Source organism: Talpa occidentalis, unplaced genomic scaffold, assembly GCF_014898055.3.
Source record: "Talpa occidentalis isolate TD23 unplaced genomic scaffold, MPIMG_talOcc4v2.1 talOcc4.12, whole genome shotgun sequence".
Classification (NCBI taxonomy): Eukaryota; Metazoa; Chordata; class Mammalia; order Eulipotyphla; family Talpidae; genus Talpa; species Talpa occidentalis.
This window is the reverse complement of record NW_023601212.1, coordinates 40773041-40799818: the sequence shown is the minus strand read 5'-3', so window position 1 is coordinate 40799818 and position 26778 is coordinate 40773041. Positions and strand designations below refer to the sequence as shown.

The 26778-nt window shown below is 52.3% G+C and overlaps 2 protein-coding genes across 5 annotated transcripts; one reads left to right on the top strand and one right to left on the bottom strand.

Annotated features, from left to right (window-relative positions):
* Nucleotides 1-1629: 1629 nt before the first annotated feature.
* IER2 (immediate early response 2) lies at nt 1630-23489 on the bottom strand. 3 transcript variants are annotated; one of them, XR_005124238.2, is made up of 4 exons: nt 21709-23489; nt 20820-20987; nt 6035-6120; nt 1630-2363 (listed from the first exon to the last, which is right to left on the bottom strand). XR_005124238.2 is itself a non-coding variant. In XM_037505957.2 (3 exons), the coding sequence occupies exon 3, from the start codon at nt 19305-19307 to the stop codon at nt 18636-18638; it is 672 nt and encodes a 223-aa protein (XP_037361854.1). In that variant the 5' UTR covers nt 19308-19358; nt 20820-20987; nt 21709-23469; the 3' UTR covers nt 17842-18635. The 3 variants fall into 3 exon arrangements, 2 of the variants coding, with proteins under 2 accessions (XP_037361854.1, XP_037361855.1); XM_037505957.2 differs by lacking the exons at nt 1630-2363; nt 6035-6120 and adding an exon at nt 17842-19358 and having other exon boundaries at nt 21709-23469; XM_037505958.2 differs by lacking the exons at nt 1630-2363; nt 6035-6120 and adding an exon at nt 17842-19358 and having other exon boundaries at nt 21943-23469.
* On the top strand, nt 22112-26495 carry STX10 (syntaxin 10). 2 transcript variants are annotated; one of them, XM_037505960.2, is made up of 8 exons: nt 22114-22312; nt 22554-22723; nt 22905-22999; nt 23076-23138; nt 25511-25618; nt 25712-25818; nt 25916-26010; nt 26104-26495. In XM_037505960.2, exons 1-8 carry the CDS (start codon nt 22278-22280, stop codon nt 26178-26180), a joined length of 750 nt encoding a protein of 249 aa, XP_037361857.1. In that variant the 5' UTR covers nt 22114-22277; the 3' UTR covers nt 26181-26495. The 2 variants fall into 2 exon arrangements, with proteins under 2 accessions (XP_037361856.1, XP_037361857.1); XM_037505959.2 differs by having other exon boundaries at nt 22112-22312; nt 25511-25818.
* The last annotated feature ends 283 nt before the right edge of the window (nt 26496-26778 follow it).

Sequence of the window (26778 nt, the reverse complement as noted above, 5' to 3'; positions counted from 1 at the left end):
AGTTCAAGTTCAATTCCCGGCCAGGGAGCATCCCACATGGCCCAGCAGACCTCTCCTGTCTCGCCCGCTGCTCCCCTCAGCAGTGTGCTTCGGCCAGTTGGCCTGTTCTGTTCCCTACTCGGTCTCTGGTGAGTTCTCTCACCCCTCACACCTCTGCCTTGTACCCCAGCTCTTGTATGCATAAATAAATAAATATTTTTAAAAAAGAAAAAAGAAAAAAGAAAAAAAAGAAATGTATAGGAGCCTGGCATCTGGCTACCAGGATCGTTTTGACTGTGAGCAGGATGGCAGGTCACCTCAGTACCTGCCACCTGCTGGGAACAGTCTTCTTCTCATCCCCTCACCCTTGCCCTCCACATGACCACCTTCGAGCCGCCCTGAGTTGCCAGCCTGACCCCTGGACACCACATCATTCAGTCACAGCCACAGTTAGAAGCCACTTACACCAGCACCACTTTTCTGGGCCAGCAGCAATGGGCCAGGCCACAATCAGTGGAGAGTCAGGTGTCCCTGTGCACTCCTTGGACCCCAAGAAATAGGCTGGCAGAAGCCAGATGCCAAGTATTTGCAGCAACAAACACGGACATCACTTCCTGACCTGGAATGGGAAGGAGAGCAATCAACTGTACCCCCTCTGAGAGCTCTTCCTTGATATAATAATAATAATAATAATAAATTATTATTATTATTATTATTATTACCAATGTATAATTGGCTTATAACATTATATCAATTTCAGGTGTACAACTTGTATCCAGTTCAGTATGAGCACAGTAAGTCTATTTTCCATCTATTCTTCACAATTTTTTGAATTTGCCATCAATCTTACTGCTATGGACTCCATGCTGCACACAACATCCCGATGATTTTTTTGTCTTTATTGAGGTAACATTGGTTTACAACACTGTATATGATGCAAAGGTATAGGATCACACCCTTCAGAGGTATGTCACCAGAGCACCCCCACCACCAAGGCACCCAGAGCCCCCCACCAGAGTCTATTGGGTCCCCTTCATACTTTACTCTCCTCCAGCTCTACCCCTCTGGTAGCTTCTTATTTAAAAAAGATTTATTTTATTTATTTATTCATACAAGAGTCAGGGTACAGGCCAGAGATGGCAGCGGGGGTGGTGGTGAAGGAAGCTAGAAAACAGTGGGAAAAGAAAGAAGACAGGAAAGAAGAGAGACTAGAGAGAAGATGGAAGGGTGAAGCAGAGAGACATGTAAAGAAGAAGCTGTGCTGGCCTCTCGGCCTTGGACTTGTATCAGGGACTTGGAGGACATGGAAGGAGACACTTGAAAGAGACAAAGATTTGGGTGAGAGATCCATGTGGAGGTTAACAATGGCAGCCTTTATCTTGACTTGGGTTTTGATTTTGCTCTTTTCCTTTCAGACTTGCCTGGCCCCTTCTGCCCTCTCCTGTGGTTCCCACCAGAAGGTATCTTAGACTTGTGGCAAGCTTTCAGTCCTTAGCAGCCCCATTTTGGGCCAACCCTATTTGGCTGGGCATTTACCTGCCGCGGACCAGCACAGCAGTAGACGATGAGGCCGTCTCAGGGTTGAGAGACTGCGCAGGGTGGTCAGGGATTCGGTTAAAGAAATGACAAACAGACACACTTCAAGAGTGAAAATCTGAGTGTAATTTTATTTGAGTTGGTGACCAGTATATATATGTTTTCTAAAAGCATAGGAATGGCGAACATCAGTGAAGAAATCAGCTTGCTTATAGGTTTAGCTTATCATTGACAGGGCAGTGATTTACATCTGGACCCAGGCGCATTCCTAAGTAGTTAGGCTATTAATTTTTCTTTTTGTTTTATATGATTACTTTTTGTTTTAACTACTCACTATTACTATTAATTAACACAGGTGAATTTTACTTTTCACAATGTAATATTTTTATCATTTAGATTAATACTAACAAGGCTAAGTATACAACAGAGAAATTATTAAGCTAGCAGTTCTATTAATACACAGAGTTTAGTAACGTTTCATTTGAATCAGCCTAGTTATTAGATTTTGTATGTTCTTTTTTAATCGGCAAACCAATGACCTTTTAAACAGAGAAAGAGAAAAGATTTTAGAGAGACAGTTGTATTAGAATAAAGTTTGTGGGTCTAGAGAAGGTGAGATAAGTTTCCGAGCGGACAGCATTCCTGTAGTGGCTTCTGGTGGTCGTTATCTTTCAACAGGCTTCCGTCTTATCTATGTCTTCAGGCGGTTTTTTGCTGTTCTCCTCCTGCGCGCTGGTTGCCCAGCCGGACCTAGGGATTCCTAGAGGTCACTGCAGGAGGAGGTGCAGCAAGTATATCTTCAGGGGGTTTTGCTGTTCTCCGCCTGCGCGCTGGTTGCCCAGCCGGACCTAGGGACCGTGGCGCAAGCCATTAGCCCTAAGGGTCACTGCAGGGGGAGGTGCAGCATTTACCCATGAGGGGATGGGTAATTTTGGGTGTTTCATGGGGAAATTATTTTAACTATATCCTTTCTCTTCTCTCTATTGCAAACTTATTGTCTGTCCATTGCACACTAATTTTATTCAAGTTCTTTTCTATTTAAGAGTATGTTTTGTGGGCCTCCCCTGGTGGCGCAGCGGTTGAGCGCTGGGCTGCTAAGCTGCCCGCAGCCTCTGCAGCACTGGTTCAATACCTGGCCACAGGTGAGGGTCCCACATGGTGCGACAGACCTCTCCTGCTGTGCCCGCTGCTCCCCTCAGCAGTATATTTCATCACTCTGCCTGTTCTGTTCCTTGCTCTGGCTCTGATGAATTCTCTCACCCTCCTGCGCTTCTGACTGTACCCAGTGCTTGTATAAATAAATAAATTAAAATCTTTAAAAAAAAAAAAAAGTATGTTTTGCTGTGATGTGGTGGATGGCAGAACCCACTAAGCATGCAGGTTTGGGGGTCCTGGGTGCCCCTCATTCTGCTCACTAACAGCATCATTGATGGAAATGTGTTGATGCTACATGACTGTGCTGAACACCACACCTTCTTTAGCCACTTGCGGCTTAGGTTGTTTCCATTTCTTGGCTATTGCAAATAGTGCTGCAATGAACATGGAGGTGCCTGACCACTTTTCTTTCTTTTTCTTTCCTAAGTTAAAGATTTATTTATTTATTTATTTATACAAGCACTGGGTACAGTCAGAAGCGCAGGAGGGTGAAAGAATTCACCAGAGCCAGAGCGGGGAACAGAACAGGCAGAGGGGTGCAGCAGGAGAGGTCTGCACGCCATGTGGGCCCCTCGCCAGCGGCCGGGGATTGAACCGGTACTGCGGGGGCTGTGGGCAGCTTCGCAGCCCAGCGCTCAACCACTGTGCCACCTTTCCTAAGTTAGACATGCTAAATGGTGTTTTTTAAAGTACTATCATTTATTTTTCACCAGTAGTTGCCATTCTTGGGGCCTCTCTGGTGATGCAAGGGGTTAAGCACAGCACTATGAAGCTATCCACAGCCTCTGCAGCATGAGTTTGACCCAAGGCCGGCCAGGGAGCTACCCACATGGCGCAACAGACCTTTCCCGTCTCACCCACTATTCCCCTCAGCAGTGTATTTCAGTCAGTATGCCTGTTCTGTTCCCTGCTCTGTCTCTGGTGAATCCTCCCACACATAACCCATCGCAACTCTGGCCTACACCCCAATTCTTCTATGACTAAATAAATAAATAAATCTTTAAAAAGAGAGCGATGGATGCAATAAAATGTTTTTTAAAAACTGTTTTAGTAAATGCTTTTAATTTCAGAACCCTAAACAGTCATTTTTTTTTTATTTTTTAAAGATTTATTTTATTTACTTATACAAGCACTGGGCACAGTCAGAAGCACGGGAGGGTGAGAGAATTCACCAGAGCCAGAGGGGAGAGCAGAGCAGGCAGACTGACAAAGTACACTCCTGTGGGGAGCAGCGGGCAGCAGGAGAGGTCTTTGGGCCATGTGGGACTCTCACCCAGCAGCCGGGGCTAGAACTGGCACTGAGGGCAGCTTCGCAACCCAGCACTCAACCGCTGCGCGACCAGGGAGGCCCTAAACAGTCATTTTTATGGTTGTGATGAGAAGAATCTAGAAAGTTGGCAATTTCCTTCTGTTGCCTTTATAATGTAACAATGAATTGGGATTGCAATTCACTATGTGAATGTTTTCCCTTTTAGGACATCTTTCCCAGTGTTTATAAGGACCACACCTCCTTAAGTCATCTCCTAGAGGCATACTTCAGAGGATCTTAAGATCCTGCAGATTCAGAGTAGGGACACAATCACCAGCAAAGCCCTGCTTTGTTCACCAGATTCTGATACTGACCACCTTTCTAAACTAGTCTCCCTGGCAGCACTGGCTCCTTTTCTCAGAACCCCACCACTGTACTTCTTCATACTATTTATCAGAATGCATCAGTGCAGTTGGTAACTGAATATTGCCTATTCCCTCAACTCCCACAGAAAACAAGGTAACCCACATGGCACAACAGACCTCTTCTGTCTCGCCCGCTGGCCCCCTCAGCAGTGTATTTCAGTCGATCCACCTGTTCTGCTCCCCACTCTGTCTCGGGTGAATCTTCTAACCCACCCCTGCACTTCTGGCCTGTACCCCAGTTCTTGTATGCATAAATAAATAAATCTTTAAAAAAAAAAGTAAATAAATAAATAATAAAAGTGGTTAATTAAGATAGTGGCATTTTTGTTATGTATATTTTCAGTTTTTTTTAAGCAGACAATATGACATTAATGGGTATGTATAATCATTTACAAAGGCTGAAACTGTAATGTTGTGATTTTTATGTTTTGTGGAATATTCTTTTGTTTCAACCATGTGAAAACCATTATGAACCCATGCGCTGCACAGAGGATGGGCGGATGTGGCCTCTGGTTTGTCGAAACTGGGCATGCAACCTCCTGCTCTCCTGCTCAGGCTGGGCCCTGCCGCAAGGGTTGCTGCACTCATGAGTGTGACAACAGTCTGCTGTCTCTATGACCAACCTAACCCCAAGCAAATTCTAGAGCCTTTGCTTTTTTCCTGAGTAATACTGGGAAACCTCTTTAACTTTTCTGGGCCTCAGGTTTTCAGCTATAAATGATCCTAATGCCTGCCTTGCTGGCTTTTTGAAAACTTGTAAATTAGGGCCTCCCCGGTGGCGCAGCGGTTGAGCACTGGGTTGCGAAGCTACCTGCAGCCTCTGCAGCGCCGGTTCGATCCCCGGCTGCTGGGCGAGGGTCCCACATGGTGCACAGACCTCTCCTGCTGCGCCCACTGCTCCCCTCAGCAGTGTACTTCATCAGTCTGCCTATTCTGTTCCCCGCTCTGGCTCTGGTGAAGTCTCTCTGCCTCCGGCGCTTCTGACTGTACCCAATGCTTGTATAAATAAATAAATAAACAAACAAACAAATAAATAAATAAATCTTTAAAAAAAAAAAGAGAGAAAACTTGTAAACTAGTCTAGCACTGTGCAGGGCATGCTCCACTTCTAGACCCAAGTAGGTATCCAGCTCCTTGCCCTCTCCACCCCCACCCCGCCACTACCCCCTCCCCACCTCACCCCGCCCCTCTAGTCCCCAAGCAGGGAGCTCTGTCTTTAAGAGGGAGAGGGTAGGAACCTCCCCACACTGGCTCAGGGCCCAGGTACCTACCACACACACACTCTCATCCTGGCCTAAATATATTCCAACCTCAGAGACATTCCACATCCCACACTCATTTCCGTCTTCCTGCCCTCACTGGTGCCAAAGAGAGAAAAAAATCCCACTTCAGGATAAGAACTGGGAGTATGAGGGGAGGAGCCAGTGTCATAGCATGAGATGTGGCCTCAACGGTCCTAGTTGTGATGGTAAGGTCCAGGATGAAGGGGGACCTGCTCCCCCCTCCCAGCCACCCTGCACCCTGAGCAGCAGCTCTGCAGGGCTATGAGTCATTATTCTGGCAGCTGTTGGCTGGGAACCAAAGCTGGGTGGGACATGAGGGCGGTAGGCGGGTGGGGAGACCTACTTTAGCCTCTAGTCTCTTCAACACACTCATGGGGTCCTGGGACTCAGAGCATACATGTACCCACCTCAATACCCATCCAGTAAATCTGGAGGCCAGGTTGGGGCTCCTCACCACTGCTGCTGCTGCTGCTGCTGCCATCATCATCTGCCCCTGGGAACAAGGAAAGAAAAGAAGCCTGCCTGTCTCCATCCACATGGGGTGCTGCTTCCCATCTCTCCCTCCAGATAGAGGGATCACTGCCCAGTTTGGTGGCCCTCCTTGTCACAACCGGTCAATTACCTCTACCACCAGGACTCAAGCCAGGTGTCCACAGTTTACTCCACCTATATTTGGGTGGGCACATGTGGAGACAGAACAGTTAAAGGCAGGTGGTAAGCCTACCCCACTCTACCACCATTCAGCCACATCTGGGGACATTTTTGGTTGCTACCATAGGAGGAATTGCAAGTGGTACAGACCAGGGGCTCTGTTCAACACACTCCCAAGCACTGGCAGCCCCACCACAAACAGCAATTTGCTCTAAATGCCAATAGTGAGAAACCCTGGCCTATACCTGGGTTCAGTCTCTGGCACCTTACAGCTGAAAAGGCTAGGAGACAAGCTATCTAAACTTAGTGTGCCTCAGTTTCCCTGAGGTGAAACAGGAATAACGCCATAATAAATCCGACTGCAAGGCCCAATGAGGTCTACAGTGAAGAGCTTAAACCAGTAAAGCAATGACTGTTAGGATTATTGTTATTCATAAGACCTCAGGCTCGGGCCTCCCTGGTGGCGCAGCGGTTGAGCGCTGGGTTGCGAGGCTGCCCGCGGCCTCTGCGGCGCCGGTTCGATCCCCGGCTGCTCCCCGGCCACCGGAGGAGGGTCCCACATGGCGCGCAGACCTCTCCTGCCGCCCGCTGCTCCCCTCAGCAGTGTACTTCGGTCCTTCTGCCTGCTCTGCTCCCCGCTCTGGCTCTGGTGAATTCTCTCACCCTCCCGCGCTTCTGACTGTACCCAGTGCTTGTATAAATAAATAAATCTTTAAAAAAAAAAAAAAAAAAAAAAAGACCTCAGGCTCAAAGTGCTATAGACCCAAGTTCAAATCCAACACTTAAAAGTGAAACTTGGGGGCCTCCCCGGTGGCGCAGCGGTTGAGCGCTGGGTTGCGAAGCTGCGCGCGGCCTCTGCGGCGCCGGTTCGATCCCCGGCTGCTCCCCGGCCACCAGAGGAGGGTCCCACATGGCGCGCAGACCTCTCCTGCCGCCCGCTGCTCCCCTCAGCAGTGTACTTCGGTCCTTCTGCCTGCTCTGCTCCCCGCTCTGGCTCTGGTGAATTCTCTCGCCCTCCCGCGCTTCTGACTGTACCCAGTGCATGTATAAACAAAACAAACAAACAAACCAGCAAACAAATAAATAAAGCATGCCTCTATAAAAAAAAAAAAAAAAAAAAAAAAAAGTGAAACTTGGACAAGTTACTGGGGTTAATGTCTCTAGGTCACTAAGGGGAAATAAATGAGTTCCTGGGCATTCTGCCTTGTTATAATCTGAAGGCACAGGAACACTGAGTAAATGTTTACTGAGGGTGAAGTTCCCCAAGTCCTGAAGGAACATTGGGGAGCTTCTGGTTACCATGGATGCCATCGCACCAGGACTGGATGGGTTCAGGTGCAACAGAAGTTAGAGGAGAAGGTTTGAGAGCAGGCTCATGCAGACCATGAGCACCAACAAGAAAGTCCAGTCAACCTGAACGGGTGGGGGTGGCTGGCAGGAATATGGCAGAGGAGCAATGGATAGGTACATTAAGATATTCCCATACAGGGCCTCCCCGGTGGCGCAGCGGTAGAGCGCTGGGTTGCGAAGCTGCCCGCGGCCTCTACGGCGCCGGCTGCTCCCCGGCCACCGGAGGAGGGTCCCACATGGTGCGCAGACCTCTCCTGCCGCCTGCTGCTCCCCTGAGCAGTGTACTTCGGTCCTTCTGCCTGCTCTGCTCCCCGCTCTGGCTCTGGTGAATTCTCTCACCCTCCCGCGCCTCTGACTGTACCCAGTGCTTGTATAAACAAAACAAACAAATAAATAAATAAATAAAAACATGCCTCTACTAAAAAAAAAAATATTTAAAAAGATATTCCCATACAATCAGAGGTAACCTGTGCCCTTTGGAAGGTGGGGCAGAGAATTTCCCAGGAACACTGTGCATGCTAGCATGCAAGTGTATGTGCAACCCTCAGGACCTAAACTTGGCTCAGGATATTGAGGACACCGAGCCGGCTTGCCCAGTATGACAAATAACCCAGGCCCACGCTTGGGACATGTGACCCTCAGGGTGGATCCTGGTTCCAGCCTCCCCAGCTTTCAGGGACTGGGCTGGCTTTAGTCACAGAGGAACCACTGAGAGGATGGGTGACAGATGTCCAAAGATCCAAGAGTGAGAGGGACGAACACAGGGAGAAAGTGTTGAGGAGGGCAATGAGAATGCCCAGGCCACATTGGGACACAGAGAAATGACAGCATAGTCCCTAAGGGCCCCTCCCTCACACTCCTAGGGGAGCTTATCTCCACAGCAGCGGCAAGAGAAGCAAAGCAAATAGAGCAAAGGAGAGGGGTAGACCCCAACTGAAAAAGGAAGAGTTTGGAACTAGCAGGGCATGCCCCTTCTTGCAACCTCAGTTTCTCACTCAGAACCAACATCCATTCACTCTTCTTGGGAAGGAATGCCACATCCCAATCATAAGAGCAATTTGAGAATTCCAGTATGTTTATAAGGCAGTGTCTGTGGGATTTCAAAGGGTAGCTGGGGAATACCTAGAAGACGATGAGGCAGACACTCCCTGCACACAGTCCAAGGGGAAGGGTCCCAAGAGCCCCACCCGCACTTCATGCAGAGCCTGAGTGCTGCAGCCACCAGGGATCAGCCAGTGTAATTGCAGGCTTGCTCTGGCCTTCCAGGTGGCAGGAAGCCAGAACAAGGTTCATTCCGGAAGGGCGGGTCACAGCAGGGGAGGCCGAGGAAGGAGAGTGGAAAGGAGAGGAGGGGAGGGGAGAAGAGGAAGATGAGGAAGGAGGGGTGAAGGGCGGGGACCTCAGGTGGAGGCTGATTGGCTGACCTAGGGTCCAGGTTCCTGAGCAGTCCAAGCCCCAGCTGCAGGGCCCAGGCCCAGGCTCCTCTGGCCTCTAATATCCCCAGTGGACCGGTGTCCTCAGCTGGCCCTCCCTCCTGCCCTCAGATCTAAAGCACGAAGCAGTGAGCCGTTTTCTGTCCCAGACACCAGCAAGGAGGTGCAGCAGCAGTCTTCCAGTCTAGCAGTTCATTTTGCTCAAAAAACAAAACAATACCGACAACTTCATCCTCATCAAGGTCCTGAGCAGAATGCACAAAAACTGACCTCTGGGGAAGTTTGCACTTGAGGAAGGGTGAGAAAAGATGGTACAATTTCACCCAAAAAGTGGGTCTGAAAGATTTTAGAAAAATCCCGTAGGTCATTTGCTATGGATGCCAGGAGAGGGAAAGGACTGTTCAGTCATGGCTGGAGATCCTGGGGAGTCTCTCACCACCAGATCTCTCTTTCTCCTTATTTATGAACAGAAGCTAAGGAACCAAGTACAAACAAAAGTTCACCTGCCCTAATAAAGGTCCCTATCCCACCCCCAAATTCTGGAGAAAAAGAAAAAAGACTGACTTGATTTTCCAAGGACCAAGACTGCTCTGCACCCTTCATCTGTAAAATGGGACTAATGAAAGTCCCTACTTTAATTCTGACTAACACTTGCAGTGAGGGGCTAAGTGGATACCTGGAATGAGCAAGCACAGTGCCTGCTCATACAGCATCAACAATATCTGGTCTAGAACTAACCAGAAGCTCTCCGGGCCAGATGCTGAGTTTCCAGGGGATTTCAGAGGTACCAATGGAATCTTCTGAGGGTGCTTCCCAGGTTGGCTCAGTAAGTAGAGGGGACTTTGCATGAAGCCTCAACTAACAGGTGCTAAATCCCCAACATGCCTCCCAGGGCTCCCAGAAAGACAAAGTGTTTCCAAGACTCTTGGGTCAGCTCACACTGGTCCCTTAGGACAGCCCTGTGTCCAGTCAATACCTTGTGAGAACATCCCAAACTGAGGGAAAACAAGGCCCAGACCACCAGCAGGACTGGTTCAGGGTTGTGAGCCCCACTTGGCAGAGTGTTCTAATAAACACAGTCTGACTTTGAATACACCTGAAATATCCGGGTCTCCCAGCCTAGCTCACCTGAGAGAGAGATCCTGGGATTTCTCAAGTCTGTGCAGAGGTTTTTCACAAGCGAACATACCCCAGCCCCCCAGATATATGTCTCAGTAATAAAGGGGGAGATTAAAAAGGCCCCTAGACTCCACTGGGGAGAGGGCAAAGTCTGCATCTGCCTCACCATTTTCTGAACACTTTGGCAGACAAGAGCTGGAGCAAGAGAAGAAGAGTGAATTTGCTTGCTGTCAGTTCCTTCATTCCCCACCCTCCCTAAGCCAGAGCTGGGAAGTGTTCCTCACTTGGACCCTAAAGGAAGGGTTAACAGGAAGTGCCTGGCTTCGGCAGCCACACAGGCCCCATTGTTCTCCAAGCCAGTCCCCTCCCTCTCTAGCAGGAAGACCCTCCCAAGAGTCCCTTCTCAGGGGCTGGGACAGTTCTCTATGCTGCTGGCGAGCCTGACGGGATGTCTAGCACAGGAAAAGGAAACCTGCTGGGTATGGGCTGGTGCACAGCTGTCACTGCTGTGTCTCTGGGGATTTCTGAGAAAAGGGGGTTCAGTCTTGCCTTTAGCAAGAGGAGAGGGGGGTAGGAGTCTTCACTGCAGTCCCCATCTGGAAGCCAGAAGGCTCCGATCTTAGGCTTTTAGGTACAATTTAAGGTCCTGCCTCCCTCCCACCCTCAGCTTCTCTGGGTCTGAAATTTTCACCCCTCCATCTGATCTCAAATCTCTCCTACAGGGTCTGTTGTCTTGTTCTGATTAGCAGACTTCAGTGCTGGGATTGTGTGCTTTGGTGGGGCAATATGGATTTGGTGGGAACGGGGAATAATTCCCTGGGAGACCCTAGGGGCAGGCAGAGTGAGGGGGAACAGCTGGCAACCAGATGTGAGTGGACAGGCTGAGGAGAAAATTGGTGCCAGGTGGGTGGCAAGAAGGGAAGGCAAGACCCCAGGCAACCCAAAGCAAGCAGCCTAGGTGCAAGGTGGGGAGGGACAACGAATACTGAGATTATTTCTTAACTGAGAATCAACAATGTGTTGGGGGAAAAGGCTGATCTGGGGCCAATTGGGTCAGAAGCAGAAAAGCAGAAAGAAATAAAAAGGTAGGAAGGGGCCCCAGTTAGGGACCCTGAGTTATTTCTGCCTGAAGGGGCTGCAAGGGCAGAAAGTTGGGAGATCTCAGCTTTGGACACGAAGGTGGAGGGCCTCAGTCCCTGGGTTCAGCTCTCCTAGACACAAATGTGGGGAGACCAACATAAATGAACATAGTAACACCACAGGCAGAGCCTCAAGAAACAGAGTACCAGGTGGTACAAGGGGTTAAGCACCGCACTATGAAGCTATCTGCAGCCTCTGCAGCACTAGTTCAATCTCCAGCTGGCCAGGGAGCAACCCACATGGCACAGCTGCCCTCTCCTGTCTCGCCCACTGCTCCCCTCAGCAGTGTGTTTCAGTCAGTCTGCCTGTTCTGCTCCCCACTCTGTCTCTAGTGAATTCTTTCACCCTCCGTGCCTCTGGCCTGTACCCCAGCTATTGTATAAATAAATAAATCTAAAAAACAACAACAACAAAAACAGCGAATGCCAGTAAGCTACCCTGGTCACAGGCCAAGGCGGCCTGGGTGCCCTGGACACAGGTGTGGGAGGAGGGGTCTGAGTCCCCTGGGCACAGTAGGCAAGGTCTGGGTAACCTGGACACAAGTATGCGGATCCGAACTGTACTAGACACTTGGGGCTCTGGGCTCCCCCGGGCACATGTGATGGGTTTCAACCTCCACCTCAAGGGCGCTTAGCATGAATCGCTAACTCCGGCAACCCCCGTTTCCCTTCTGCTTTTTCTGTCATTTACCTGATATGGAGCCGACCCCAAGCCCCGACTCCCCCGGAGCTGTCTCCGCCTCTACCAGCCCGAGCGGCCCCTAGCCACCGCCCTCGGGCATGCGGGGCGCGCGCCCGGTGAGGGTCCAGGCGTTGAGGGTCGGAGCGGAATCCGGAAGGAACTGTTTGGGGATCAAATGCACCGACAACCCTGGGAGGTCTTGGAAGTCACGTGGGGAGGAGCTTGAAGCCGGAGAACCTAGGACTACGCCCGGGCACAAGTGCAGGCGGGGCCTGAGAGAAGGAAGGAGAGTATAAGAGGGAGGGGAGCGCGAAGCCGGGAGAGAAAGAGGAGAGCCACCAGGTACGATTTGTGCATCCCACCCCGCCACCTTCGACTGACGCGGATCGCTCCTCCCCGCTCACTGACTAGTGACCCGCCCCAGCGCCCCGCCTCCGACTTTTAAATTTCATGATGAATCTCCTGTCTCCGCCCCGGCGGGCCAGCAACCGGGCCACCGCCCGCACCGTAGCCCCTCGGGCGACGGACCTCGCCTAGTATCCTGGAATCCGGTAAACCGGTTTGTGTGCTCCTTCTGGGCTGGTCCATATCCGTGGTCCTGCCCCTTCCCAGGTGCCTGTCCATAGGGTCCTGCCCAGAAGAGGGGGGTGAAAGGATCTCGAGGTGGGGACATGACTGGAGCTGTCCCTAACTTGCTCTCCTGCAGAGTAATGTTCTCTGGGCCTCAATGTCCTGGGACTGTAAGAAGTGGATGTTAAAAAGCCCAGCCTCAAAGGAAAGTTGCAAATGCCTCATTTAAAAACCATTAGTAAGTGCCTGCTAGACATGGAGGCCAGGTGCTAAATCCCCAACATGCCTCCCAGGGCTCCCAGAAAGACAAAGTGTTTCCAAGACTCTTGGGTCAGCTCACACTGGTCCCTTAGGACAGCCCTGTGTCCAGTCAATACCTTGTGAGAACATCCCAAGCTGAGGGAAAACAAGGCCCAGAATTGAGAATTGAATTGAGAAACAAATTGAGAATTGAATTGAATGGTTAGGGAACAATCCCCAAAACAAATGTAAACTTGCAGTTGTAATAAATAGGACCAAAAATAAAAGCAGCCCTTGACCTGAGTATCAACAAATAAAGAGGTGTTGAACCAAAATGGGGGGAGGAGGGCAGGTGGGAAACACATCCCTGATGATTTGCCCTTGAGCTGAGCTAACTTATCTAGTGGAAGGGAAGGGCAAGGGGGAGATCACATCTACAAAAGTCCTGTGGCTGGGAAGGTTGTGAATGTTTAAGGAATAAAAGGCAAGTCGGTGTGGCCAGAGCGAGATGCAAGACTGAAGCAGGTCAAGCAGTTTTGACAGTCAGATGAATGTTGCCCTCTCCCAGAAGCGTAAGTTTCCTAACTCTGGGACAGGGGCAAACTGATTCTTTTTTTATTTTTAAAGATTTACTTATTTGTGCATACAAGAGCTGGGGTATAGGCCAGAGGTGCAGAGGGGTGGTGAGAGAATTCACCAGAGACAGAGTGGGGAGCAGAACAGGTGGACTGTCTGATATACACTGCTGAGGGTGCACAGCAGGCGAGACAGGAGAGGTCTGCTCCGCCATGTGGGTCACCTCCCTGGCTAGGGGTCAAACTTGTGCAGCAGTGGCTGTGGATAGCTTCATAGTGCTGAGACTTAACCTCTTGTGCCACCAGGGAGACCCCACTTTCACCCTTTTCATCTTTCAGACCCCAGTTGGTCTCTTGACTTCAAATAAGCTTCTCTGGTAATAATGTGTCTCTAACACATGTTCATCTCCCTTTGTAACTAAGAATGTTATCTGGAACCTCATACTGGCAGGATCGCATTACATTGTTTTGTTTTCATTGTAATTTTTATTGACTATCAAGATCTAAGTATAGTCGGTGATAAACAAATGGATTAAGTTTTTTAAAAATTTTAAAAAGTTGTTTCACAGATATGCCAAAAATCCTGACCCTCAACTGTCTGAAGTTTGGGAAATTTTAAGAGCCAGGAGAAGCCATTCATTAAATGAGGTAATAAACACCAAGTATTTAGCAGCTGCTTACCCCACACAAGCTCATTCATTCCATTCAGGCCTGGACTAGGCATTCATAGAATTGAGAATTGAATGGGGGGCACAGATGCTAAATATTGCAATGGAATTTCAGGTGGTAAGTACGCTATTTAAGGAAAGCTGAGCTGAAGAGAGGAGCAAAGTAGCAGAGTGGGGTGCTACTTTCCATCAGATGGCCAAAGAAAGCCTCTCCAAGGAAAGAAGCCTGAAGCCTGAGAAAAGTAAGGATGGTCTTGTGGGTGTCTGGGAGAAGAGCACCGTAGGCAGGAGGAATGGGAAGTGCAAAGGCCCTGGGACTGGAACAAGCCTGTCATATTCTCCAAGCTGGAAAGAGGACCATGTGCACAGAGTAGAGGGCAGGTAGGGGAGTAAAACAATTGTGTTTCATAAGCTCTGTGCAGATACTGTGTAAAATAGATTGTGGGGGAAAGGGCAGGTAGGAAGTTGCTGCTAATCCTAGTGAGAGGTGATGGCAGTTCACATCAGGGTGACAGCCATGAGGTTGGGGAAGGGCTTGGAATGGGGTGAGCGGTGGAGTTGACTGGATGGGATATGTGGAAAAAAGAAAAAGGGAATCAAGAATGATACCTCCATTAAAGACTGGAAGGAAACAGTATGAGAGGTCCTGTTGTGTTTGGAATATAAGAACACCTCGGAGATATGGTGGATTGAGTTCCAAGTCACCAAGCTAAAGCAAATAAACACTAACAGAGGGCCTCCCTGGTGGTGAGGGGTTAAGTGGTTAAGTCTCAGCGCTATCAAACTATCACCAGCCACTTCAGCATGGCATGAGTTCAATCCCCCACCAGGAGGCTAACCCACATGGTGTAGCAGACTTCTCCTGTCTCACCAGCTGCTCCCCTCAGCAGTGTATTTCAGTCGCTCCACCTCTTCTGCTCCCCACTGTCTCTGCTGAATCATCTCAAACCCCGCACCCCTGACCTATACCCTAGCTCTTGTACGCATAAATAAATAAAAATAAATCTTAAAAAAAAATAAACACTGGGGCCTCCCTGGTGGCACAGCGGTTGAGCGGTGGGTTGCGAGGCTGCCCGCAGCCTCTGCAGCGCCGGCCACAGGGCAAGGGTCCCACATGGCGCGCAGACCTCTCCTGATGCCCGCTGCTCCCCTCAGCAGTGTATTTCGTCGGTCTGTCTGTTCTGCTCCCTGCTCTGGCTCTGGTGAATTCTCTCACCTCCCGTGCTTCTGACTGTACCCAGTGCTCATATAAATAAATAAATAAATCTTTTAAAAAATAAATATATAAACACTAACACAAGTCATATGACCTTTTTGGTGTCCCAGTGCACATAAAATGTATATATACTATACTGTAAACTACTAAGTGCACAATAGCGTTGTATCTGGGAGGGAAAAAAATGCACATAGGTTAATAAAATGTGACACAGAGACATGGCGACAACAGACTTGCTCAATGTGGGGTTGCCATAAATCTTCAATTTGTAAAAAAAAAAAAGTACAATATCTGCAACATGCAATAAACTGAATAAAACAAGATATGCTTGGAGATACAGGGAGAAGACTTGTTAGGGGGGAGGGCTAGGATGGAAAGCTAAATTTCAGAAGCAGCAGGGAAGTGGCATTAGAGTCCTAAGATTGAATGAAGTTACCTCTCTGCAGACAGAGAGGTCCAGTGGCTGAGACAGGGCCTACATGTGAGCAAGGAGCAAATCAGAAGTGTGGGGACATAGATGAAGGAATAAGGAAATTGAAGCCCAGAGAAATGAGGTGTCTTGCTCAAAGCTGCAAAGTAAGCAAGTAGAGCTATTGGACTGGCTCTAGAATCTGTGCTCCTTACCCTACAACTTTGCAGCTGGCCTTTATCACCCCACATCATGATTCTGAGTTACTGTATTGTCTGGTATGTGTATCTGTCCAGTTCGCACTTTTGATACTCTGGGGAGGAGCCATGGATTATCCACATTCTCCAAGACTAATGAGTTGAATGGGCATGTAGATTGTTTCCAATTTGTGCGAATTTTGAATAAGGCTGTCGTGAGTGGGGCCCCCTGCTCCAGACCTAGTCTGTGTGATGTGACATTTTTAGTTTTCATAGCTACTGTCCAATTGATTACTCCAGAGGGCCTGCTTGATCCTATAACCAAGTGTCATGTAATAACCTCAAAATTCTACACATCACCAGTGTTGTGATTGTGACTAGCTTTCAATTTTGCCTATTCTGATGGGTGAAATGGGACCTTGGAAAGGGGTATATCTTAAGGGGTGTGTGTGTGTGTGTGTGTGTGTGTGTGTGTGTGTGTGTGTGCTCTATCTCCCACTGCATCATCTTCAACCCCTAGGCCCCGTGACCATTGCCCGCTCCGGAAACCCCCAGAGGGCCAGGGCGGGGGCGGGGGTCCGCCAGCCGCTTCCCGCGGAAGGAAGGGCCCGGCGGTTCCTGCCACAGGATGCGCAGCGAGGGCCCCCTCCCCAGTCGCCGGGACTTCCCCGGCCGGGCCAATCTCGCCGGGTAGTTGCTCCCACGCAGACGCCTTGTGGTACCACAGAGGGTGAGGAACTCCGACACCCCCCGCCCCGCCCGGCCCCACTAGGGAGCGGTGGGTCAGGACCCCGAGCGGGTGGCGCTCGAGTCTCCGTTCCGCGGTAACGAGCCAGGCGGGGGTGGAGGCTAGCCAGCCTAGATTCCCCCAGGCTGCCGGGAGGGAGGCTGCGGGCGTGGGGTGGGCGGGCCGGGATGGGGGGAGCCTCGCGCGAGCGTCCCGGGGCGGGTCCTCCTCTCCGCCGCACCCTCCTCCCTCCCGAGGTCAGGCCCCCCGGGGCCAGGGATGGCGGAGCCAGCCGGCGGGAGGCGGGGCGGGCGCTGTGCTGGCGCCTCGCTCTCCGCACCTGCGGCTCCTTTGTCCTCCCAGCAGCCTCCCCTCACCACCCTGGGACAACGGCTGTTGCGCTCTCTTGGACTAACTTTATACACGAGTATTAAGGCTTTCTCTTCTCGGGGTGGATAACCCGGGGCTGGGCTGGGACCAAAGCAGGTAACTAGGGTTCCCTCGGGCATTTCTAAACCCAAAACTTCGCGGGGGAGCCGCTTAGAGGCCCACTTCACCGAGTCAGCTGACGGAGCCCCCAGCCGGAGCCACACGATTTTATCGTGTTTGGAACCGAGGCATAAAGAAACGTTCCGAAGCCACGGGTCCCCGCCTCAAGCTCAAGCTGTGGGACCCCCGCCTGGGCTTTTCAGTGCACGTGGGGCGTGGCATCGCTCGAAGGTCTGCAGAGGAGGCGGGCTCTCCCAACTGCGCTCGGAGCGCCGTGAAGCCGTGCCCTCCCCATCCCCCAGGCTAACTCAAAATCCCCTCTTCTCTCCTTGCCTGGGTCGAAGGGGAATTTCGAAGGCACCCCCACGTATGGAGGGTTTAGCAAACCAGCCTTGAAGTATCAGGACGCCCAGCACGAAAGTGCTAGGCAAAGAAAAGGGGGCCCCAGTCCCCTCTCGCTCACTCTGCCCACGTGGTAGCCGGTCTGACCGGTTTCTGGGGCCCCAGCCAGTCGCAGCCAGCGCTTGACCCCTTAACCCTGCCCCTCCTCCACCGGGGAAGAAAACCAGTCGGGCAGCAGACTTTTTGTTCAAATGGTTTTTATTTTCCTATCTGGCGTTTCTAGCAAAAGGCCAGTTAAACAGAATCCACCACAGTATAAACTGCCCCTCAGAACGCCCCGGCAAGAATCTTCCCCGCCCCCAAACTAGTAGTCCCACCAGCAATGCGCTCTGAACCCACCCCCCACCCCCAATTTGATTTAGACCAAGACCTTTCAAGTTGTGTCTGAGGATCACTCTCGGTGGAATATATTCCCACCTCTAACGCACCAGACAGACGAGAAAGATTTTAACCAGAAATTAGACCACCAGCCCTCCCCCCACCTCGATAGCACTGGGGCCCGCGATACTAAACCACAGGACGCCGGGGCGAAGTGACTCAGAAGGCCCTCCTCCCACTCCCCGGGGCGGTCCACACCCTGGGCCCTCCTCCCAGGCCCCACACCCACGCAGGGCAACAGGAAGCTCCCCACGTCTGCCCCATGACGCAACGATGACCGCTTGCACAAGTATGTCACTGAAGGGGGAAGGGGAGCGCCTGGAATTCTCCGAGGTTGGAAACGCAAACACACCAACTATTGAAATACCTTGCAAGGGCAGCACAGGCCCCCTGGTTTTAAAATATGGTAATGATAAAGTCCGACCCTGAGGATTTGAAAGAACCAAGCCTCCTGTCTCCCAGTCCCGGAAGGAGAGGGAGAGGTCCACATCCCAGTCCGTTAAGACAACACCTGTGGGCGCGGCAGGTCTCAGAGGAAGGCGGCCGCGCCCCGGGCTCAGGCTCCTCGGTGCCGCCGCTGCACGTAGATGGCGATGCCTCCCCAGGGACAGAGTCCCTCTCTGGGCCTCTCAGCAGCCTGGGCGGCGGCTCCTCTCCACGGTTTCCGCGAGCGCTCCCCCGGGGATGGGCCTCGCCTCGGGTCTGCGCACTCCGGCCGACGCTTTGGCGCGCACTCTGCTCTGGTAGCGCCGCTCCGGGTCCCTCAGAAGGCCACCACGGCCCGCACGAGCACGTTCAGCATGCTGTCCGCCGGGCGGCAGGCCGGCTTCGCCTCGCACGCCGCCGGCGCCGTCGGGGGGGCGGCGGGACTGCAGTTCAGTAGGCCGGAGAAGCGCCTCTGGAGGACACGCGCCAGATTGGGGAAAGCGCCCTCCGCTTGAGCTGGAAGCGGCTGCAGGCGATCAGAAACCTCCGAAGACGCCCCTTCCTTCTCTGCCTCTTCTTCTAGACGAGCTTTCTTGCTCGGCACCAGTCCGGCGTCCCCGACGTCGCTCAGGCTGCTGCTCCGCCGCTTGCGGCTGACTTTGGCGGGGCGTGGGTCACAGCGGGCAAGGGTCTCTTCGGCTCTGGGTACCTCCTGGATGTCCATGGGCTCTGGAGAAGGCTGCTCACCGTCGGGGGCCGCTGCTTCGGCTGCGGCTTCCACTCCCCTCGGCGGGTGCCGGCGAGTATCAGCGGAGCCGGTGGGCGACAAGGGCACCTCGGGTTCGTGGGCCTCTACCTTGGCCGAGAGGTAGAGCTCCCGGGCGTTGCGCATGACCAGCGACAGCTGCAGACTCCGGTGCAGCCGCAGCCCTCCGCGCTGCATGCGCGAATGGTACATCTTCCATACCGACAGGGTCATGATGCGTTGCGCTTCCTTCTGCACCTCCATGGCGGGTCGACGGCGGGGGCGAGGGTGGCGGCGACTTCGGGCTGAACAAGACTGGGAACAGGTGTACTCTAGACAACACGCTCGTTCACGCGTCCCCCCGCACACGAGCTCACGCTTGTCCCCGCACAGGCACCCACGCAGTGACACAGCGAGGACGCTCTGTCCCGCCGCCCGCCGCCCGAGCCCTTTTGTACCCCGAGTGAAGTCACTGAGAAGCCCCGCCCAATCGGAGCGCCGCATCCGGGCTTTCCACCTAGCCGGGGCTAGACTCCTTAAAGCGACAGGGCGGAATTTACCGAGCTCGCCCAAGGGAATTCAGTAGCTGAGACCCCCAGTATACGCGGAGCGCTAGGGGGGCTTTCCTTCCTCAGGGCCCTCAAAGCACAAGCGCAGGTTCCCAGGAGATATCCCCAAGAGACAGGGGAGTTCGTGAGGCTACCACGTACTTGCGTGCGCAGACCGCAGCTCACTTAGGCGGCAATTTTCCTGTAGGTCTGGGGAAGACCTGAGTGCATGCGGGTGCACCTCCCGTGGGCAGTTTCTAGCGTATTTATCTGGCGTCTAATTTTCTTTTTTAAATATATAAAGTAATCACGGAGTCAACACTTTAGTGCCGGGCGCCTTCCTTTCATAATTATCTCATTGACTCCTCACCTCCGCCCCACGGAGAGTAACTGTTAATATCTGATTTCTTCAGATGGGGAAACAGGCTTAGTGACTCGGCCAGTATCTGCTAAAAGAATAAATGGGCCACTGCGGCAAGGGGGCCATTGGTATTTCCAGTTCTTCAGTCTCTCTAGCGTACGCCAACCCTCCTAACTCCACTCGTTTGTATGCAACAAGGGCCTGGTAGGCAATGGCTGGTTCCAAGGCAAAGTTGCCCACTCCCCAGGAGACGGGCATTTACCGACGGCAGCGCAGCCGTCCCGCCGTAAGCTCTCCCCCTCCTACCCCCCAGGTACGAGCTCGGCAGGTGGGATTAGCGCTCACGAGGAGGAGGACCCAGCTGCACCACCGCACAGGTCAACACGTGGCTACCGCCCCCAAAAGAAAAGGCGGTACTGCGTGTGCGGCCCAGGAGGCGTGGTTGGGGTAGCAGCGAACTGAGCCACGCAGAGACAGAACAGAAAGAAAACTTCGGCCTCACCCTCCGCAGCTGCGCCGCAGCTCCAAGAAAACAATTCTAGCTCCTCGGGTGGGCGGAGGAATAAAAAGCAAAACTGACCAAATGGCTCCATTCAATCGTGGCTCCGGCCCTTTAACGGGAGACCCCGCCCCCGCCCCCGCCCCAGCCGGCGCGCGGAGCCTTCCCGCCACTGGATCTGCCAGACTTCCACAACTAAATTTGGAAGTATTGACGTAGCGCCGGCTCGCGAGCCACTTCCTGTTGCCCATATAAGGACCGGGGCCGGGATTTCCATAACTGGGCTATCGCAGGCTTCTTCCGGGCGGGCGGCGGGGGGGGGGGGGGGTGCCTTAGCCTCCGCACACGCCCCCTCCCCTTCAACTCACCGGGCCGCCGGGGGCTTCCGGATCTACGTCCGGCCCAACCAGCGGGGAGCGAAAGGAAGGTTTCGTTTCCTTCTCTCCCGAGGGCAGGAAGGTGTGTCGCCCGGTAAAGACCCCGCCGGTTGGTAGGAGCAACCTCTAGGCTCCCATTGACGCCATCTGCCGAAGACCCTACAAAAAGACCTTGTCAATCAGGGGGGGAAATCGCTCAGGACCCCTTCATCCCTCTCCTACAGAGACCCCTACATTGCCCCCTCCCATGTAAACCTGCGCGTCTCCTCAAAATTTTGGAGCACGCTCAGCCCCCCACAGCATATGGGGACTCAACAATTATTATTTCTTCTAGAAGACCCCTCTAAACACTGTCCTCATTCAGCGATCCTACCACACTACGGAAATCAGTTGATGACGCCCTATCCCGTTTCCCACCACCTCCTAGGAGACCACACGATAGCCCAGGGCTGTCTGAGACCCTCACAGAGACTAAGACAGGGCAGCCCTCCGAGGACTTCCTCAGACATGACGCCCACCCTCACGAGAGAGACTGGGACACCACCCAAGCGATGGCTCTCCCCAACTCTCCTCCCCCGGAGACCATACATAGAACACCTCACATAGGGGACGACCCTGTGGATCTCGCCCCATACATTCCTAGCCTCTACCCAGACGGACACCTCACATGCAAAGGACGCCCCTGGAGACCATACACTGAACCACCACACACCCTCCCGCGCGACCTCGGGCTCGCACTCAAAAAGCCCCTACCCCCTTAGTCTGGGATCCTCACTCACGGTCACCCCGCCCCAGGACGACCTTCAGGTGCCCCCTCTTCCGAAGGAAATAGAGGGAAGTGTCCAGCAAAATTTCCCAAAGGGAAGTGCCCGCGTCTCACCCAGCACCAGCGGGAAGGTGGGGAGGACAGCCTCTCCCACTCCTTCCCAAATTTGCCACCCACGATCCTGGGCCGGAACGATCTCCCAGGATAGGACCCGGGTGCAGGCTGGCTCATGGAGTCGGTTAAGAGAATCTGCGAGTCGAATGAGCCTTTCTCCATACGTAAGCTGGCCTGACTTGTAGGAGGCTGTTATTTATAGCGCCCAGAGGGAAACTAAGGCAGTGCACCAACCATCCGAGGGGCTGGGTCTCGAACCCAGACTTTGCGAACTCTGACCCAAAGCCAAGCCAAAAATAAACCACTGGATTGCAGGGGTAGGGGGAACAGGCAAAGAAAAAGAAAGAACTTGGAGGTGCAGCGCGGGCCGTGCACCGGAAGTTGCCTGCGCCCGTAAGCAAGATGGTCGCCGACAAGACGGAAGTGTCTACTCCGAGGCCTTCCAAGGCTCCTCTTTCTCTCGTGGAGGAACTACTCTCGATGGTGGCACGGTCACCTGACAGGAGTGGGCGGGAACCCGCGAACAAGGCCGAGAGGTGTGGGAGCTCGGCTACGTGCGGGAGAGTAACATGTCTCTGGAAGATCCTTTTTTTGTAGTCCGAGGGTGAGTGACAGCGATGGGAGACGTCAGAGGGTGCTCAGTCCCGCTGCCAGCCGGTGGCCGGGTCCAGCGGAGCGTGCCGGGCGGTCTGGGCATGGCCGTCGGGTTACGCGGTTCGCCCAGTGGCAGAGTGGGAGAGGTACGCAGGGGGAGATGAGAGCCTCCTGAATCCCCAACTTTTTCGGGTGCGTGTGACTGGGGGACCACCTGCCCCCGGTCGTGCTTACTGTGCCCCTGCCCGCAGTGAGGTGCAGAAGGCGGTGAACACTGCCCGCGGACTGTACCAGCGCTGGTGCGAGCTCCTGCAGGAGGGCGCGGCGGTCGGACGCGAGGAGCTGGACTGGACGACTAATGAACTGCGGAACAGCCTGCGCAGCATCGAGTGGGATCTTGAGGACCTGGAGGAAACCATCGATATCCTGGGCGGCGGGGTGGAGGGGGACTGAAGGGAGGCATGGGAGAGTCCATTGCTTTGGCCAGGGCCTGTGGGAGTCACCACAGTGGGAGGCTGGACACCTGGGAGGGCATGTGAGGGCGGGAGGCAGAAGAGGGGGTTGTTTCTGGCTCTGGCCTTGACTCATGACTCGCGGCTTACGCATAGTGGAAGCCAACCCAGGCAAGTTCAAGCTTCCCTCCGGAGACTTGCAGGAGAGAAAGGTGTTTGTGGAACGGATGCGGGAGGCAGTTCAGGTGAGAAGGTTTTCCAGTGGGTTAAGTATGGGGAGGTTGTGGTATTTTCATTCTCTAATGCTACCCTCACTCCCAGGAAATGAGGGACCATATGGTCAGCCCAGCAGCCATGGCCTTTATGGAGAAGAAAAACAGACAGGTAAACAAAGTATCCTGACCCAACATCCTAACCTACTTCCTTCCCTCCAGGGACCCTCTGCTTTGAGTGCAAGCCCGTCTCCACCACATGCCTTCATCTGTCTTCCAGTGTGTACCTCTATCCTCTTTTGTGTCAGTGTCCATCTTTTCTGTGTGCGATTTTGCCCTGGCTAATCTACCTGCCTGATCTTTCTGGATGTGTATAACTTAGTCCTTTCTCAGTGTGTGATGCCTTCTAACTTTATTTACCAGTTTAGATAGTAGTCTCTCTCCCCCCAACCCCTTTCATTTTTCCTGGTTTGAGTTACCTGCCAGTCAATTGCATTCTGAAAATATTTATACAATAAGATATTGAGAGAGACCACATTCACATAGCTCTTATTACAGTATATAGTATATTGTTGTATTTGTTCTATTTTATTATTATTCTCCTGTGCCTAATTTATAATTAAACTTGGTCATAGGTATGTATAGGGAAAAAAACACATAGTATAGAGTTTGGTGCTAGCCATAGTTTCATTGTGGTGGAGAGGATATGTATACCCATCTCTCAAGTCCCTTTTGCTACATGCTGCTTACTCCTTGTGTCACTGTTTCCCAAGTGTATGCCTACCTTTATTTTTCTGCATGTGCACTTGGCCCCCAAGTGTGTGTGTGTATGTTTGCCTTCTGCATGCACATCATTTCCTTCTGTAGGTATGCCTGCCTCCTGGGTGTGCCCCCTCATGCCTTTTTTTTTTTTTTAAAGATTTATTTATTTGGGCCTCCCCGGTGGCGCAGTGGTTGAGCGCTGGGTTGCGAAGCTGCCCTCAGCTTCTGCAGTGCCAGTTCCATCCCCGGCTGCTCCCGGGCCACCTGAGGAGGGTCCCACATGGCGCGCAGACCTCTCCTGCCGCCCGCCGCTCCCCTCAGCAGTGTACTTCGGTCCTTCTGCCTGCTTTGCTCCCCGCTCTGGCTCTGGTGAATTCTCTCACCCTCCCCGCTTCTGACTGTACCCAGTGCTTGTATAAATAAATAAATAAATAAATCTTTAAAAAAAATTATTTATACAAGCACTGGGGTACAGGCCAGAGGTGCGGGAGGGTGAGAGAATTCACCAGGATAGAGCGGGGAGTAGAATAAGTCGAAGGACCGAAATACACTGCTGAGGGGAGCAGCGGGCAAGATAGGAGAGGTCTGTCGCACCATGTGTATAGCTCCCCGGCTGGGCAGGAATTGAACCGGTGTCACAGAGGCTGTGGACAGCTTTACAGCGCTGTGCTCAACCCGCTGTGCCACCGGGAAGGTCCCCCCTCATGCCTTTTGTGTGCATTCTCCCTTCTACCTGTTTGCACACCTTTTCCCTCTGTGTTACATGTCCATTCTTTGCATGTTGTGAACACCATCTTCTTCCCCATCCTCTCATAAGCCTGTAGATGGTCTGGAAATGAGGGAACTGAGGCCTGCACCAGCCTGGATTCCTGTAGCAGTACCCACATGCCTTTCAGGTGTACTTTTCTTGAAAGTTAAAGTCCAAATTCTTGGGGCCTCCCTGGTGGCACAAGGAGTTAAGGTGTCAACACTGCAAAGCTATTGGCAGTCAATGTAGCACAAGTTCGATCCCCGGCCAGGGGGCAGCAGACCTCTCCTGTCTTGCTTGTTGCTCCCCTCAGCAGTGTATTACAGTCAATCCACCTGTTCTGCTCCCAACTCTGTCTCTGGTGAATCCTCTCACCCTCGGCCCCTGCACCTCTGACCTGCACCCCAGCTCTTGTATGCATAAATAAATAAATCTTTTTTAAAAAGTCCAAATTCTTGGGCCTCTCTGGTGGCGCAAGGGGTTAAGCACTGCACTATGAAGCAATCCACAGCCTCTGCAGCACAAGTTCAATCCGGCCAGAGAGAAACCCACATGGCACAGCAGACCTCTCCTGTCTCGCCCGCTGCTCCCCTCAGCAGTGTATTTCAGTCAGTCTGCCTGTTCTGTTCCCTGCTCTGTCTCTGGTGAAGCCTCTCACCCCCCGCATCTCTGGCCTGTACCCCAGCTCTTGTATGCATAAATAAATCTTTTTTTAAAAAGTCCAAATTCTTAAATACATCTGTTTATATCAACATAGGTGTTCTCTACTGATTCATTAATTAAATCATTCTAATCCCTGAAAACAGGAATTATAGCTCTCCCCACTTTGCAAATGAGAAAACTGAGGTATAGGAAGGTCTAGTGGTATGACCTTGGGGGTCACCTTGATAGTAAGTAGTAGGTTTGGGAAACCATGTCACCAACCAGAGACTGCCTTCCTGATTATAAATAACATCCATAGTTGCTTGAAACCTGTGTCTCAGCCTGCAGGAAGTAGGCTTTCCTCCCTGAGCCCATGATCTGTGCCCCAACAGATGCTGGTGGGCAAGCCAGTTGCCCAGAAGTCATCAAGCAACCTGCTAGATGACAGCATGGTCTCTGCCACCTCTCGCTACATCGAGGAGCAGCAGGTCACACAGCAGGTTTGTGTGGGTGGCTGGGGCCGCAGGCTAGAGAAGCCTGTGGACCGCTCAGGAGTTCCTGCCAACAGCAGCTCCCACTCCTCCAATCTGCAGCTGATCATGGATCAACAGGACCAGCAGCTGGAAATGGTGTCAGGAAGCATTCGGGTTCTGAAACACATGTCCAGCCAAGTCGGGGAGGAGCTGGATGAACAGGGAGTGTGAGGCCAGGACTCTGGGGGTAGGCTGGGAGCCCTTGGCTGGCTGCGCAGTATGCACAAACTCTTTGGGGGCTCACACTTGTACTGGTCTTGGCAGCATGCTAGACGCCTTTGCTCACGAGATGGATCACACTCAATCTCGGATGGATGGGGTCCTCCGGAAGATGGCCAAAGTATCCCACATGACCAGTGGTGAATCCCCTGTGGGAGGCTATTTAGGGGTGGGAGGTGGAATGGGGGCTTGGTGCCACCTCCTCCTGTGACCTCTGACCCTCTTACCCCCAGATCGCCGACAGTGGTGTGCCATTATGGTGCTGCTGGGGGTGCTTCTCCTGGTTATCACCTTGCTCTTCTCTCTCTGACTCTGGTCCTCCCCTGGGGGCTGGCCCCTGGTGCTAGGAGAGCTGGCAAAACCCTGCCACCTGGGAGGAGGGGAGCTGTCCCAAGGCTCTCATCCCGAGCCAGTGGGACCCTCAAAGCCCTGGGCCAGCAACCGCAACAACAGTCCTGTATCAAGTGCTCTTAGAGGGTGTGGAGGTAGGAGAATCATAGATATGCCCTTCCCCATTTCCACTTCTGGTGCCCCCGAGTCACTTTTTTAGCCCTTGTGCCTTCTACATGTGCCAACTTGGAAATAAAATCCATCTTTATTTATATATATATATATTTGTAATATATGGTGTGCTGATTGTAAACTAGTGGCTGGCCCAAGTTTTCCCATCCTGAACCCATGCTTTCATGTGCTGGGGCCCAGATGTGTATGTGTGGGAGGTGTGCACTCAGCATCTTAGGAATTTCAATTGTCAATATTTGAAGAAGACTTCAGTTGATTGGTTTTCATGACAGATAATATCACCATAGGTGTGTACCATGATTTTTCCTTAAGTTTTTATTATTTTTTTAGATTTATTTTTGCATACAAGAGCTGGGGTGTAGGCCAGAGGTGCAGGGTAGTGAGAG

Excerpts from the sequence above, each read along its gene's own strand:
- STX10 (XM_037505959.2), top strand. The coding sequence starts at position 22,278 with ATGTCTCTGGAAGATCCTTTTTTTGTAGTCCGAGG. Across the intron at positions 23,139-25,510 it reads TGGAGAAGAAAAACAGACAG|ATGCTGGTGGGCAAGCCAGT; the intron begins GTAAACAAAGTA and ends GTGCCCCAACAG. Across the intron at positions 26,011-26,103 it reads AGTATCCCACATGACCAGTG|ATCGCCGACAGTGGTGTGCC; the intron begins GTGAATCCCCTG and ends TCTTACCCCCAG.
- IER2 (XM_037505957.2), bottom strand. The coding sequence starts at position 19,307 with ATGGAGGTGCAGAAGGAAGCGCAACGCATCATGACCCTGTCGGTATGG.